This window comes from Euprymna scolopes, chromosome 11 (genome assembly GCF_053919585.1).
Source record: "Euprymna scolopes isolate OS-2025 chromosome 11, ASM5391958v1, whole genome shotgun sequence".
NCBI lineage: Eukaryota > Metazoa > Mollusca > Cephalopoda > Sepiida > Sepiolidae > Euprymna > Euprymna scolopes.
In genome coordinates this window covers 73,222,484-73,236,282 of record NC_136492.1, presented here as the reverse complement: position 1 = coordinate 73,236,282, position 13,799 = coordinate 73,222,484, and the positions used below count along the sequence as shown (strand labels likewise).

General features: G+C 31.8%; 1 protein-coding gene across 1 annotated transcript in view; it reads left to right on the top strand.

Moving 5' to 3' along the window:
• The window catches only part of LOC145287903 (protein bark beetle-like), a 157,165-nt gene that overhangs the window by 129,726 nt on the left and 13,640 nt on the right, over positions 1-13,799 (top strand). The window contains exons 13-14 of the mRNA XM_080135844.1: positions 2,273-2,367; positions 8,487-8,694. Coding sequence (XP_079991970.1) covers positions 2,273-2,367; positions 8,487-8,694 — 303 coding nt within the window. The remainder of the gene's footprint in view (positions 1-2,272; positions 2,368-8,486; positions 8,695-13,799) is intronic.

Sequence of the window (13,799 nt, the reverse complement as noted above, 5' to 3'; positions counted from 1 at the left end):
ATAGAAGGCGCCCGTCTTCTTTGCAGCAGCCTGGCAGTATCTTCAATATATTCGTTCCAGTTCATATTACCTGTGAATGTTAGGCTGAAGAGTTTGAATGATGAACTGTCAGGTAGAGTGCTATTAGCCATGCCAATCGAATGAGCTGAAAAGGCCTGTCAAGAATTGTTTGAAACAAAGCCAAATTATTAAAACTTACAGAGCATTGGCCGAAGACCGTGGACAACATGGCACACAAACTTTTCCTCAATTGAATAATTTAATTGGGTAGAATAGAAGCCATTGATTTTTTAAAGCCAAGTTGAGAAAATACTTGTATGGTATGTTAAAATACAAGGTGACCCTCCAAAAAACGGGCCCCAACTCTAATTAGTCCCCGTTTCTTAGTGTTTTGTCCGAATGAAATGAAACTTTGGTCACAACTAGTTTATTATATTCAAATCATCACATCAAAACACTAGGGTCTTTGGCCCTTTTTTTTTCTCCGTTCTACAGCATATGTTCTAGATATACTTTCTATGTCTTTTTTTTTTTTTTTTTTGGTCACCCTGTAATTGTAAATGTTTGCACAATCGTATTGACACACTGGTTCTTATTGGATCAGCAAAGTTAAGCTATATAAAGCCTGGTCAGTACCAGATGGGTAACCATCTGGAAATACTATGCACTCTATATCATCATTTTTTAACGCTAAGTGGAAAAAATACTTGTGTGTCATGTTAAAATAATTGTAAACTAGCAGGACCTGTGTAAATTCCACAGGGAACTCATTCATATGTAATATATTCATGTTGCAATTCTGTAGATGTTCAGTGTAAATGGAGATGCTCTAATATTATTGTAGCTCTTTTGTTAAAACTACAAAAGTATTTATCTAAGCTAGCAGGGACGCCCGGCATAGCCTGGTCATAAAATACGCTTAAATATGATATTTCATTTCTTGCAGATTTCGTATATATTATTATATAGTTAATGTTCTACCGATTTTTATATATTATAAAGTTGTGATTTAAAAAATAAGAAAAATATATCCATATGACTTGGGTGCATCAGCTTGAATCGAAACCAAAACTTATGAAAAAATTATTTTTTATTTATTTATTTTTTTTACATAGGAGTCACCACTTATCAAGGCCCAGAAGCCACTCAAGGATAAGGGTTAAAGAGTGTACAGCAGTCAATGGGACAATATCATAGTAATCATTATTAGTGTAAATTTGGTAAATTGGATTACTTAAGGGGAACGGCTCATCAAGAACTTGTTTACGTTGGACGTCCCCCTACATACAGTGCCTGGAATTCCCAAATTGGTCACCCATTTAGTAATGACAAGGCTCAACATTGCTTAACTTTGGTGATCTGATGGGAACAGGTGTATGCCATATATTGTTGGTAAAAGGTAGTGAACAGTGATGTTCTTTATTTTGAAGAATAATTTTTTGATTTGAGTAAAATTCTTTCATAATCATTTATTTTAACATGATACACAAACATTTTCTTTTAAAGTGCTACTAATTAAGGCTGTCTGAAGATACTGGCTTTCTGACCTAAAATGCACCAAACATTGTTATTGTTGTTTGTCCTTTCTGATTGCAAAGTCAAAAACAACTATCTTCTCAAAACAACCAAACAAATATTGAAATATTTGAAAGCATAAAGAAAAAATTTATTTCCAAAATTACTGGATTTGGCATTAAATAACTAAAAAAGGGTTGATATGCCGTAAAGCAAAAACAACCAAACCAAAGTATCTCTGCGCCTATTTTATAAATATTTTAATGAAATGTGCACTGACAAACTCAAAGCACTTGTACCCCTTGATGTAAATACCCCTAACAAGCCCAGCAAGCAGCAAAATCCCACCTTTACACCGTAGAGATCCCTAGATGTTGGAAAGCCTTCTAGGTTCTTCTCTCAAACTGCTAGATTTCAGAATTCCCTCTCTGACATGCAGAAGTTCAAGTGTAATGTGAACAGACATCTCGTTGCTTAACTCCCTACATAGTATCCCTGTAAATTTGGTCCCAAATAGTAGCCCCTTATGACAAAGGTTGCACTGTGCCTTGTTTAGAGTGAAAAAAAACAACATAAAAACAAAAAAAAAATTAATTAAAAAAGAACACAAAGCACCACAACCAAATTTTTTCCTCAACAAAATGTTCATTAAAATCTTTCAACCCAACGTAATAATTATTTAATTTTTTTTGTCCTTTTCATTACACATCATTCGATTTATTTTTTCTTAGTTTTCTTTATCAATTTCCTTTTCCAGGTGAATGCTCCGCTGGTTGGTCCTTGGACAATAAACGATGTTACCGTTATTTTGGTGGAGTGCAGAATTATCCCAATGCTTTAAAGTATTGCCAAGTAAGTCCCCCCTCCCATTATTTTACTAGCATTCATAGATTTCAGGTTTCTTGGCTGTAAGTCTACCTTATCTTTTATGAAAATCCGACTTTTGTAGTTATGGATGGCCCAAACAATTCATATTAATATAATTATAAGACTTCATACATGTGCATGTATGTGTTTCTTTCCACTGCATCTATCTGTTGACAAAGCCACAAATTCACTGACTGCAACCCTCTGAAATGAATTAGGAAATAAATCCTCCAATTCTCAATCCACTCAATAATAAAAAAATAATGGTGGATGTTTTTTTTTCCTTTATATATGAAAAATTAGATTACTGAGGTATTTCTATGATTTAATAAGAATATGTTGGTAATATATCGAGATAATTAGGTAGTGCAACCACAGGTGAAGCATAATTGTTTTGTGCCAGTTTTGCTGGATATTTGTATGATTTGTATTCTTCAAACTACTGTTCTCATCTTGAGTGTTCTTTTACAACGTTTCAGCTGATGTAATGTCCGACATTCAGGTGTATCTTGTCGAACTCTGGAATATTTCTGTCAAACTGCATGGAAGTTCGAATGGAACCCTTTATTTATTTCATGAAAGTAACATGCTCTTATTCTGTCAGCCATGACTGGATGTGAATTACTAAGGATATCTATCCAGTCATGACTGATGGAACGAGAGCACGTTGCCTCTGTGAAGTTAATAAAGGGTTCCATTCAAAATTCTGTGTGGATTCCCAATTTTAACAGAAATATTTCATAATTCAACAAAATACACCTGAAAAAGGTTGGAGATTACATTGACCGAAGCGTTGTGCAAATAACACTGAAGATGAAAGCAGTAATCCAAAGAATGCAAATACATTCCTCATCTAAAAAAAATTTGAAAACAAAATATTTTTGCTGAAGGTTTTACATAAGTTTACAATGAAACTACGTCTTTGTAAATAACGGTCAAAGAATGCATTTCCAAGACCATTTTTTTTTTTTTTAGTATAATTCAATATTATAAGAAAATATAATAAACATGGTGAGTTTTCTTTTTATTCAAAGAAATGTATTTTAATTAAAAGTTGAAATAAAATTACCAATTAAAATGGTAGCGGCATAAATGAATAAAGTAATTTCTCCTGAATGCTGGCATCATCTAATAATAATGCAATAAGCATTTATTGATGAAGATTGGATTTTTGTACAAAGTTTTCTGCCAGTATTAAATTACAAGCATACTTGGTGTGACAGACTTACTTGTTTTTTTTTTTTGTGTGTGTGTATGCTCGTTTTTTTGTTTGTCTGTTTGTTTTCCATTTCTTATTTACGTTATTGTGTTTGTACACTCAAGAATAAAGTCTCTGCATACTTTCACATGGTTTGATGTAATATACTCACAAAAAAACAAAAAAACAAAACAAACATGAAATTTACCACAAAGAATTTACACTTGCATTATTGGAAATAATAAAAAATGCAGTTGTTGATAAGAGAATAATTACTGACAGGAAAAACAAAATTGTTAGATGAGGTTTTACTATTAATGTGCAACAAATTAAGGCACGGCAAGGCACAACAAATGACTCCTGTTGATTTTCTGTTTCTAGAATGTAGATCGTTTTTTTTTTTTTTGATTTAAACAAAAATTTTTTTTTTACAAAGGAGTCACCATTTATCAAGGCCTGGAGGCCACTCAAAGATAAGGGTTAATGAGTGTACAGCGTACAAAAGTGATTGTACAGGGAACATAGTAATTATTAGTAGTGGAAATTTGGTAAATTGGATTACTTAAGTGAAGAATTTGTTCACATTAGACTTAAAGACAACCATATTGTAGTCAGCTGGAAAGCAGGAAAATGGAAGAAAGTTCCACAGGCATGCAGTTCTAAGAAAGAAACTTTTTTCATGGAATCTATGTTTAGGTTTAAGCACAGATAAAGAGTGGGGGAAATTATTGATAGTGGTTTCAGCTAGATGAGTGTTTTTGTGAAAGTTAGGCCAGGGGAGACCATAGATTGGAGCTCAGATGAAGACTTCCCATGAAAATAATGATAAAGCAAGGAGAGGCTTGCAACGTCTCTTTTGTGGGAAAGAGGTTGCAGAGAAGAGAAAAGAGCAGCACCTACTAGGTTTTGAAACCCATTTTGAATTTTGTCAAGGCAGGTTAAGCTGTTTTTTTTTTCTTTTCTTTTTTTATTGTATTTTCACCCCAAATAAAGCACAGTGCCACTTTGATGTAGGGAACTACTGTCTGGGACATCATTTGTAGGGGCACTAAGTAGGGAGTTGAGCAGCAAGATATCTGCTTACATTACAGTTAAACTTCTGCATGACAGTATAGTAAGAGAAGCAGGAACCCAGAAGGGTATTTCAAAGTCTAGCAGTTCTAGGGAAGAACCTATTAAAGTAGAAGGCTTTCTTGCATCTAGGGATTTCTACTGCATAGGGGTGGGATTTTGTTGTTTGTTAGGTGTATTTTCATCAAGATAGCACAAGGGCTTGTAGTCCATTGGACCATCCACAAGCAAATAAATGTTTTAAAGTGAGTAAAACCACTAAAAAAAACTTTTCCAGATAGGTAGAAGTGTAACTTATTTTGCCTTTGGTAATATTTATTTGTTATATTTTTTTATATTTTGACCACATTTTTGTACATCTGTGAATCGTAAAACAAACCTGACGTGGTTAAATATCATACGAATAGAGACTCAGCAGGAGGCATTTGTTGTGTCTTGTCGTGCTTTAGTTTTCGTAAAAAGTAAAATCTTTAGATGAGATGTTCAACGTGACTGCTGTGGACAGCTGCACAATGATGTAGACGATCTAGCCGATCCCCAGTCACCCTTTGGATGACTTCAAGAAGGATAAGGTTTCATGTTTTTACCAACAATCTTTTTTTTTTTTTTTTTTTTTTTAAAGAATTTATGCCTGTGATCTGTTTCCTCTGTAATTGACTATACATTTTAAATGATAAAATCCATCACATTTAGATCTAACATTTTCAAGTGCAAGCCATTTGGTTCAATTGTATAAAGTTATTGCTATATCAATTCAACTTATAAAAGACATCAGTACTTATGCAGAAAATAAGGACCATGCTTTTGTTGGAATTTTCCGGGAAGTTTACAAAAAAACGCTAGAAGGTGCTGAATGAAAGTTTGGTGTTTTTTTAGGGGTTTTCTTTCTTTTTTTTCTTCTTTTTTTTTGGTATCACTGATCAATTTCTTTTTTTTTTTGTGAAAAATATATTATTTCTGTTATTATGAAGATTATTAAACAAAAAAAAAATAATTGAAAAATATAAACAACATTCTTTTTGTTGTTACATAGAAAATACAATGAATAATTATTGGATAATTTTTATGAAACTTTAAGAAAATTAAAATTAAAAAAAAAACGCTCATTGTAAGGTAAGTTTCATGAATAAATATTTGTTTTAAAAAAGGTTTTGTATTTTTTTTTTTAAGTTTGTTTCTTTTTATGACTTTGTTGCAATCAAGATAAATACTTATTGTATATAATAAACCTAATAATCTATCTATCTATATATCTATAAAAGTGTGTGTGAGGACGCTTCTCAACCTATATATTCAACAAAATTTTGATTTACAGACGTGAAATTTGGTATATAGGATATTCAAACATGTGGAAAATTTAGAGATGAGAAAGAAGAGAGGGAAAGGAGGGGGAAAATTTAGTTATATATATATACACACACACACACACACACATATATATATATATTATACAAAAAAAATGATTTTATCATTTAATAAAATATTCCTTGCCATTTTTTGGTTTTCAAATAATTTTAACATGTATATAATATAGCATGATCATTCTTTTATGAACTTCCATGTAAATTTGATCTCCGAGAATTGGGCTAAAAGCCATGCTTGTTGTATATAAAATGAATTTTTTTTTTTTTTTTTGAAAGGTGATTTTCCTTTCTCTTGTAAAATGATTAGCTTTGTGATTTGTTAGAAAAACAAATACTTAGGAAAATCGTTTATTTAAATTTTTTTTTTTTTTTTAAATTTACCTCCCTCCCTGCCTTTTCTCCAAAAATCATCAGAATCGTTTGATCAGGACAATTTATTACAAGATAATAATAAATTGATAAATGTTGAAATTCGATTCAAATCTCTTCACTCACAAGAAGATAAGATAAAAAAGTATGTTTAAAAGTAAGATGGTTGCATCTTTAGACTGTTAAGATGATTTTAGTTATATATGTAACAGTCATTAACAGACTGTTTCACTATATCACAGCTCATCAGTATGGTTAAACAAAGTGCTCCAAGCTGCAATCGAAATATATACGCGTGTGTGTGTGTGTGTGTGTGTGTATATATATATGTACTAGCAAGACTATCGGTATTGCCTGAACTCTTAAAAAACATGGTTAAATAAAAGTGAGTAATATCTTTTTCTGACACCTCAGCCAAGAGATCTTTTTAAGATTCTAACTATCCGTTTAAGTACAAATTTTTGTATTTCGCTTGCACTTGGTTCACAAATTATATTTGCCTGGCAGTTTTTGAAATTCTTTTCCATGCGTCCAATTACTCCTATGATTACTGGAATGCGATAGATCTTCCTAAAATTCCAATTTCTATGGTTAGACAAAGTGTTTCAAGCTACAATCGGAATATAAATATATGTGCGTGTGTGTGTGTGTGTGTGGATATATATATATATATATATATATAAAGCTGAACGTCTGTGTGTGTGTCTGGTCACAAATAGGCTCCTATATGGTTGACTATTATAGAAAACTGATCACTTATAATGATAGAAGATGTATCGAGACACAGGAATGGGTATGTTTGATCTGGCATAATGATGATTCATTAAAATTGTGGGGTCTGCATACGCGCCTGGTCCACAAAGCATGGAAATAAAAAATAAAAAAAAAACGTTTACAAGTGTTCTTGATATAGATGTACATAATAATACTTTGATAAGTATGTTTTAAATTAAATAGGAATGGTATAATAAAATTGTGGGGTTTGCGTTCGCACCTGGCCTCCATAGAATGGAAATAGGCACAAACTTTAATAAAGACATTTCATATCTATCTGCGTAAGTATACTTTGATAATTATGTTTCAGTTTGAAGAAATATGGTACAATAAAATTATGGGGTGTTACCTAGCATCTTCTCTACTCTTCAGATGAGAAGCATTAGGCTTCGAAATGCCTTGGTATAAAGAGTCCCTTCTATCCCCCAATTAATCGATTGTATTCCCTTATTGAATAAATGAACAAATCTATATCTACCAATATATAGTTTTTGTGAATTCATTTACCATTCCTAATGTTCTATATAAGCTCCAATGATACTTGTTGAGCTTTATATTGTCCAGATAAGTCTCCTCTTATAGAATTGAACTCACTCTTTTTCTCTAATCCACTAAGTTATATATATATATATATATATATATATATATATATATATATATATATATATACTAGCAGTGCTATCAGCATTGCCTGAACTTTTGGAAAAAAAAAAAAAGAATAGTTAAATAAAAGTGTGTGTATCTTTTTTTCTCTTAAATTACTTTGGATGCTTCTGTTTCTAACTCATTATATGACTATTTGAAAGTGCTTAAATATAATAGAAATCAAAAACAAGTTTTTGCTGAAGATGGGGCATCCTAATGGATACCATTTCCCTGCTATTTCAGACACCTCAACCGAGAGATCTTTTTAAGATTCTAACTGTCCTTGTAAGTGCAATTGTTTGTATTTCTCTTGCACTTGGTTCACCAAGTATGTTCCTGTAGCAGTTTTTGAAATTCTTTTTCATGAGTCTGGTCATTCCAATAATTACTGTAATAATGGAGATCTTCCTAAGATTCCAATTTCTCTTCATGTCATACAGAAAACATTTGTATTTTATCTTCCCTCTCTCAGCTCTGTTTAAACCAGCACCATTAAGGAAACTGGCTTCAGCTAGGGTTGCTACTTTCACACATGCAAATTTAATCTTGTACTACAAAAAATTGAATGATTTTGTGCATTCTAATGAATTTCCAAATATATGATGGAGAAAAAGAATGGACTTATATTTAAAATCTCTCCATATCTTTTGGCAACTCAAGTCTAATTTTTTTTTCTTTTGCAGGAACTTGGTGGCAGTCTTGGAGCTGTAGAAGAGCGAGAATTATTCTTTCAAAAACTAGTAATCGAGTCCGAGAATTATTACAACTTGAAGAAACGTGTGTGGGTGTACACGCCAGTCAATCCCGGTCTGTGTACGTTCTTTCTTGGTGATTTTTATACCATCGATAATGATTGTGAACATCTGCTTTATCCGTTTATCTGTGAAAAAGGTAAGAAGTTTATAATTTATACAAATTTTATTAATTTTAGTCTTGACAAAAATACCTAATACATAAAAGCGTTTTATATTTTGGAAAACATTTTATCGATGATTTACTGGTTTTGCTACTTATACAGAATGTGCTTTGGTACCTGGCATTCCCAGGGTGTTTGGAGGTGTGTGTTGAGAAACAAAAAAAAAAAGTAGTAGTAGGAAGGCAGGCTAGAACCTGTTCCACGAAGGAGGAAAAGAAAGTGAAAAAAAAAACGTGATGCGTTAGCTGTTGCACCCATCGCCAAACCTGAAGTGACGTAGGCTTACATTAAGGCTAGACAATTGAAAACAGGTGATAACTTTCGAAAAAATCAGTGAAAAAAACGACCCCTCCCTGTAGAAAAGTACCTAGTTGAGGGTGAAAGAATCCATGTTTTGGGCCAAATTTTCGATATTTGCTGTCCGAAGGATCAAGTTTCAAACTGATACTGATCTCGTGAAAATCCGTCACCTCTGTTGAAAGTTTTTGTGAAACAAACAAACCAACATACATAAAGATAACAACAAGAAGCAACCAATCTGAATTAAGATCAACTGCAGTGCTGTTTTATTTTCTGCTAAAAATCTGGATAAAAAATAAACGTTTGAAAATCTTTTTCAAACAGGGGAGAATGGTAAAAAAAATAAGAGTAAAAACAAAATGGTCACTTAACTTAAAAGAAAAAGAAGGTGCTTATTTAAACTTGCACTTATAATGAAAAATTGAAATAAAAAAATGCAGAAAAGTCTTCATTATGTATGTAACATCACAAAACGGAGATGGCATATTCCAAAAAGTACGTAATTTGATCAAGTAGTTTTTTTTATTTAAGAAAATCAAATTTTATGACTTGCTCGATGTGAGAGAAACCAGTTGCTATATTTAATTGAATTCGAAATTCATCACTGGTTACCTACCCTCTAAACAACCTCTCCAGAATCAATGGTTTATCAATGTCTGCTAATAATCATAATATTTGATTTTCTTAAATAAAAAAGAAATACTTGATTAATTTTTGTAACTTGTGGAATATAGCATCTTCATTTTGTGACAACTAGATGTAATGTTTGGAAAAGAGGTAAGGGGGCTAAATATCAAATATTGGAAAAGAAGTAATATTGGCTAAATGTCGATTAGGTCCACGGTGGATATGTCGAGATGAATACGGATTACGGAGAGAGAGAAAGAAAACATGCTTCAAGCTATGATAAGAAAGAGATATTTGTTAATCTGAGTAAAAAGAATGACAATTATGAATTATTATTATACAGAGGTTTTATTTTTATTAGACAGAGGGGTTAGTAATTGAATTTGAATCTCTTGACTGGCCTATATGCTTGAGGTTTGAGATCTAGTTTGCAGAAGATGCTCCTGCTCCTGATAGAATCATTTTCAGCTCATCAAGTCAGGGGGTTGGATAACATTCCCTTTTGATAGCTTTGTTTGCTGCTCTTATCTCGATGCAAACTCTGATTTTCTTTGGATCCTTTTTCGGTACAAGTACAATAGAAGATACCCATAGAGTTGGTCCTTCTGCTTTTTTGATCATCCCCAATTTCTCGTGTTTCTGTATTAACCCTTCTATGTCTTTTCTCACATGGAAGGCGACTGCAGTATCTCTGAGTGATGGGTGGTGCGATTTATTCTTTGTTGTTTCTCTTTGTCATTTTGTTTTCTGAAACAAACAGATGTGAAATGCTCGCATCTCCAGCAATAGGTACACTGGCTCTGGAAGGCCGGGCAGGACATCGATCCACGTTCATGTGGGTATTCCCCGTTGCAATTCCTGCACTGTTTCTTTTGGGGATGGTCACATAGCTGCCACTGTTCATGTGTGACTTGTTTACTAGTGTAGTAGTAGTAGTAGCTCATAGCAGCGTGGATGTCTTCTAGTTACATTTGTTCCGGGTGTGTCATCATGCTTTCAAGTGTCCCTGTATAATTCATTAGTTCATGTAACGTCATGTTTGAGTTCATAAGTCCTTTCTGATGGACTTCTTCTGACAGACAGCTTGTTATTAACTGTGACTTTACTTCGGCATCTGTGTTTGTGAAGTGGCACACAGCTGCTGCTGCTTTTAGTTTTCGATAAAACACCTCTATGTTAGGAGTGGTTTGTTTCATTTTGCGAAATACGAATCTGTTGTATTCTGTATTATTTTGTGGATTGAAGTGACGAGATTTATCGAAGTGTGTTTCATTCTTTCCTGGTGTTTTTTGTTCGGGCGATAGTTCATCGATACGATCGTTCATATCTTCATCCACAAAAGTTAGCAGGATCGCCTTTTGTCATCAGCTATGTCATGAGCCACATATTTTGCCCACCTTGGTGCTTTGGTTCTGAATTGTAGTTAAATTTGGTTTATTTTATTTTTTTACTTTTTTTTTTTTAGCACGCTGTTTTTTCTTTTTTACGTTCAGTTGTTTTTTTTGTTTTGTTTCTGAGTAAACGACTCTGTCCTCATTCGCCAATGTATGTTTGGGAGAGAGGTAATCGATATTGATTAAATTTCGATTATTACCATGGTGGGTATGTTGAGATAAATAGGAATTATGGAGAGAGAGAAAACAAACACATGCTATGGTATGGCTATGATAAAATCCAGAGTGATTCAGAACCCAGATGTCTTAGCGACCAAAGCTCCTGTGATCTTCAGTTATGTCCCTTTTATTAATATAATGTTTACAGGAAGGACGTTACAGTTGGTACATCATTAAGGTTTTTCTTTACTTTCTAAATAAGTACAAGTTTAAATAAGCACAAAAAACATCCAAATTACTTAGAACTTCTACCTAGTCATGGCTGACAGAATGAATGCATGAACTAAATGTGTTCCTTTAGAAATTTTGAGCAGATTTATGAATTTGACAGAAAGATTACTGAGCTTAACAAGATACACCTGAAGAAGGTTTGAGGTTACAATGACCAAAACGTGACAATAACATGCAATATGAGAATAATTCAAATGATATAGATGCTTATTTCTATTACTATATTAGTTGTTCTTGTATTGTTCAAGTGTTTTTATTTTGTTTTTATTATTTGTACTCCATTTGAATAAACTGAACCACAAAGATGTTTTGTATTGCTGCATTACTCATTACTTTGATTACTTTCGGATTGCTTTGTATAATGTCAAACCCTAATAAGATTGTACACATCAAATTCTATTAAATATTTCATCAAATAGACTCCAAAATTTTATAAATTTTATTTCTGATTAATCTAGTTTATTTTAAAATTTTAAAATTTCTCAACTGTTTTTACCCTGTTTAGGTAATTTTATCAAAACATGTTTTACTGCTAAAAAAACCCCCCAACAAATTGTGAGTTTAGATTCAGTTCTTGAAGTCTTTTTTTGCCAATAAATTTCTAGTGTGAAAACGAATTAAAAAAAAAAGCACGTCCTTGTTCATTTCATTAGATATTTTTAAGGTCGCATTCTTTTTAGTGAAGTAGCTAAACCTAAGGATGTCAACCGATTTTTATCATTTAGGTTTTTTTAATTAGTTTAGTCATGAAGTAAAATGAAAAATGTTATTGAGAGGTTCTTTTGCAATTTAAGATATTAATATTAAAGGACTTGACATAGTAAGAATTAGAGTTAGGATTATTAATCGGTATTGAAATTGAACAAAAATTGCCAAAAATGATTCTTTTAATTGTTTTTTTGTTTTGTTTGTTTGTTTGTCTTTGTTTAAAACAAAATTATTCTTTTATTGCTACTCAAATTATATATATATATATATATATATATATATATATATTTCTAAGGGAATATATTTTCTTATAATATATACCAATCGTTATTTAAGAAGCTCAATGTAATTACAGAGCAATATAGTAAATAAATGACAAAAGTCTATATTCCAAAGTTAATGATTTTGACCATCTTATAATTTATTCCTTTAATTCAGTTGACATTTACAATTCTTGACAGTATCTGTTTCGTAGCGCAAAATCAATCACTTAATTATTATATCAATCAGTGAATCTATTATGCCCTTAACTCATCAGAAGAAATAGCAACAATCAATCTGCCAAAAGGAAATAAAGTGTGTTTTAACATGATTAAAATATGAAAATTGGAAGAGAAGCTGTAAATATCTTATGTTTCCATTACGCAATTTTGAATTTTAGAAATCTCTCTCTCTCTCTCTCTCTCTCTCTCTCTCTCTCTCTCTCTCTCTCTCTATATATATATATATATATATATATATATATATATATATATATATACATATACTGAACTACCAGTAAAACTTTAACCTATAGATTACCCCCATACAAGTATATTTTTGCATTTGTGAAAATATATTCACATATTACATGGGTTTTTAAGGTGTGTGTGTGTGTGTGTGTGTGTGTGTAGGTGTGTGTATATATATATATATATATATATATATATATATATATATATGTAAACACAAAATAATTCTATAGCTATATGTATTTAGAAATCTAAGAAGAATTCAAATTGGCAATTGCATTGAAATCTGTAATTTAGAATGGAATCTGTAATTGTATGAGTGATTTGACAAGAGAATGGTTTATTTGTTGTATGTTGAAGGTGGAAAATGACAAGAAAAAGAAGACTCACAATACAGAGATAAAAGATAATATATTTATGAAATAAAACAAAATAGAAAATTATTTGCAAAACGAATTGTATCTGAAGCTTTAAGAAGTCCAGCTATAATGAAAAGATGTTCTTTAACGTCAATGAAAATAGATGGACCAAATTCAGATTAAGAAGAAATTGCTTAATTTGTTGATTGAATGAGATCCCATTCAAAAAAAAAATAAAAGTAGGAAGAATAAGGGTTTTATGCATTTAGTCTGTGAAAATTATGTCTGTTGATTGGTCAAAGAAAATCATCTTGGCCAATCAAATAGGGCTATTTTCAGAATAGGAGAATGAGGGGATTATTTTAGAGGAGAAAGGGAAGGTTTTCTTTTTATAGTATCAGAATTGAGGGAGAAATATTGAAATCGCCCCATCACTAGTTATAATACATATAAAAACACAATTTTTAGACAAAGAAAAAGTCAAAGTGCAAAAAAAAAAATTTGATAATCC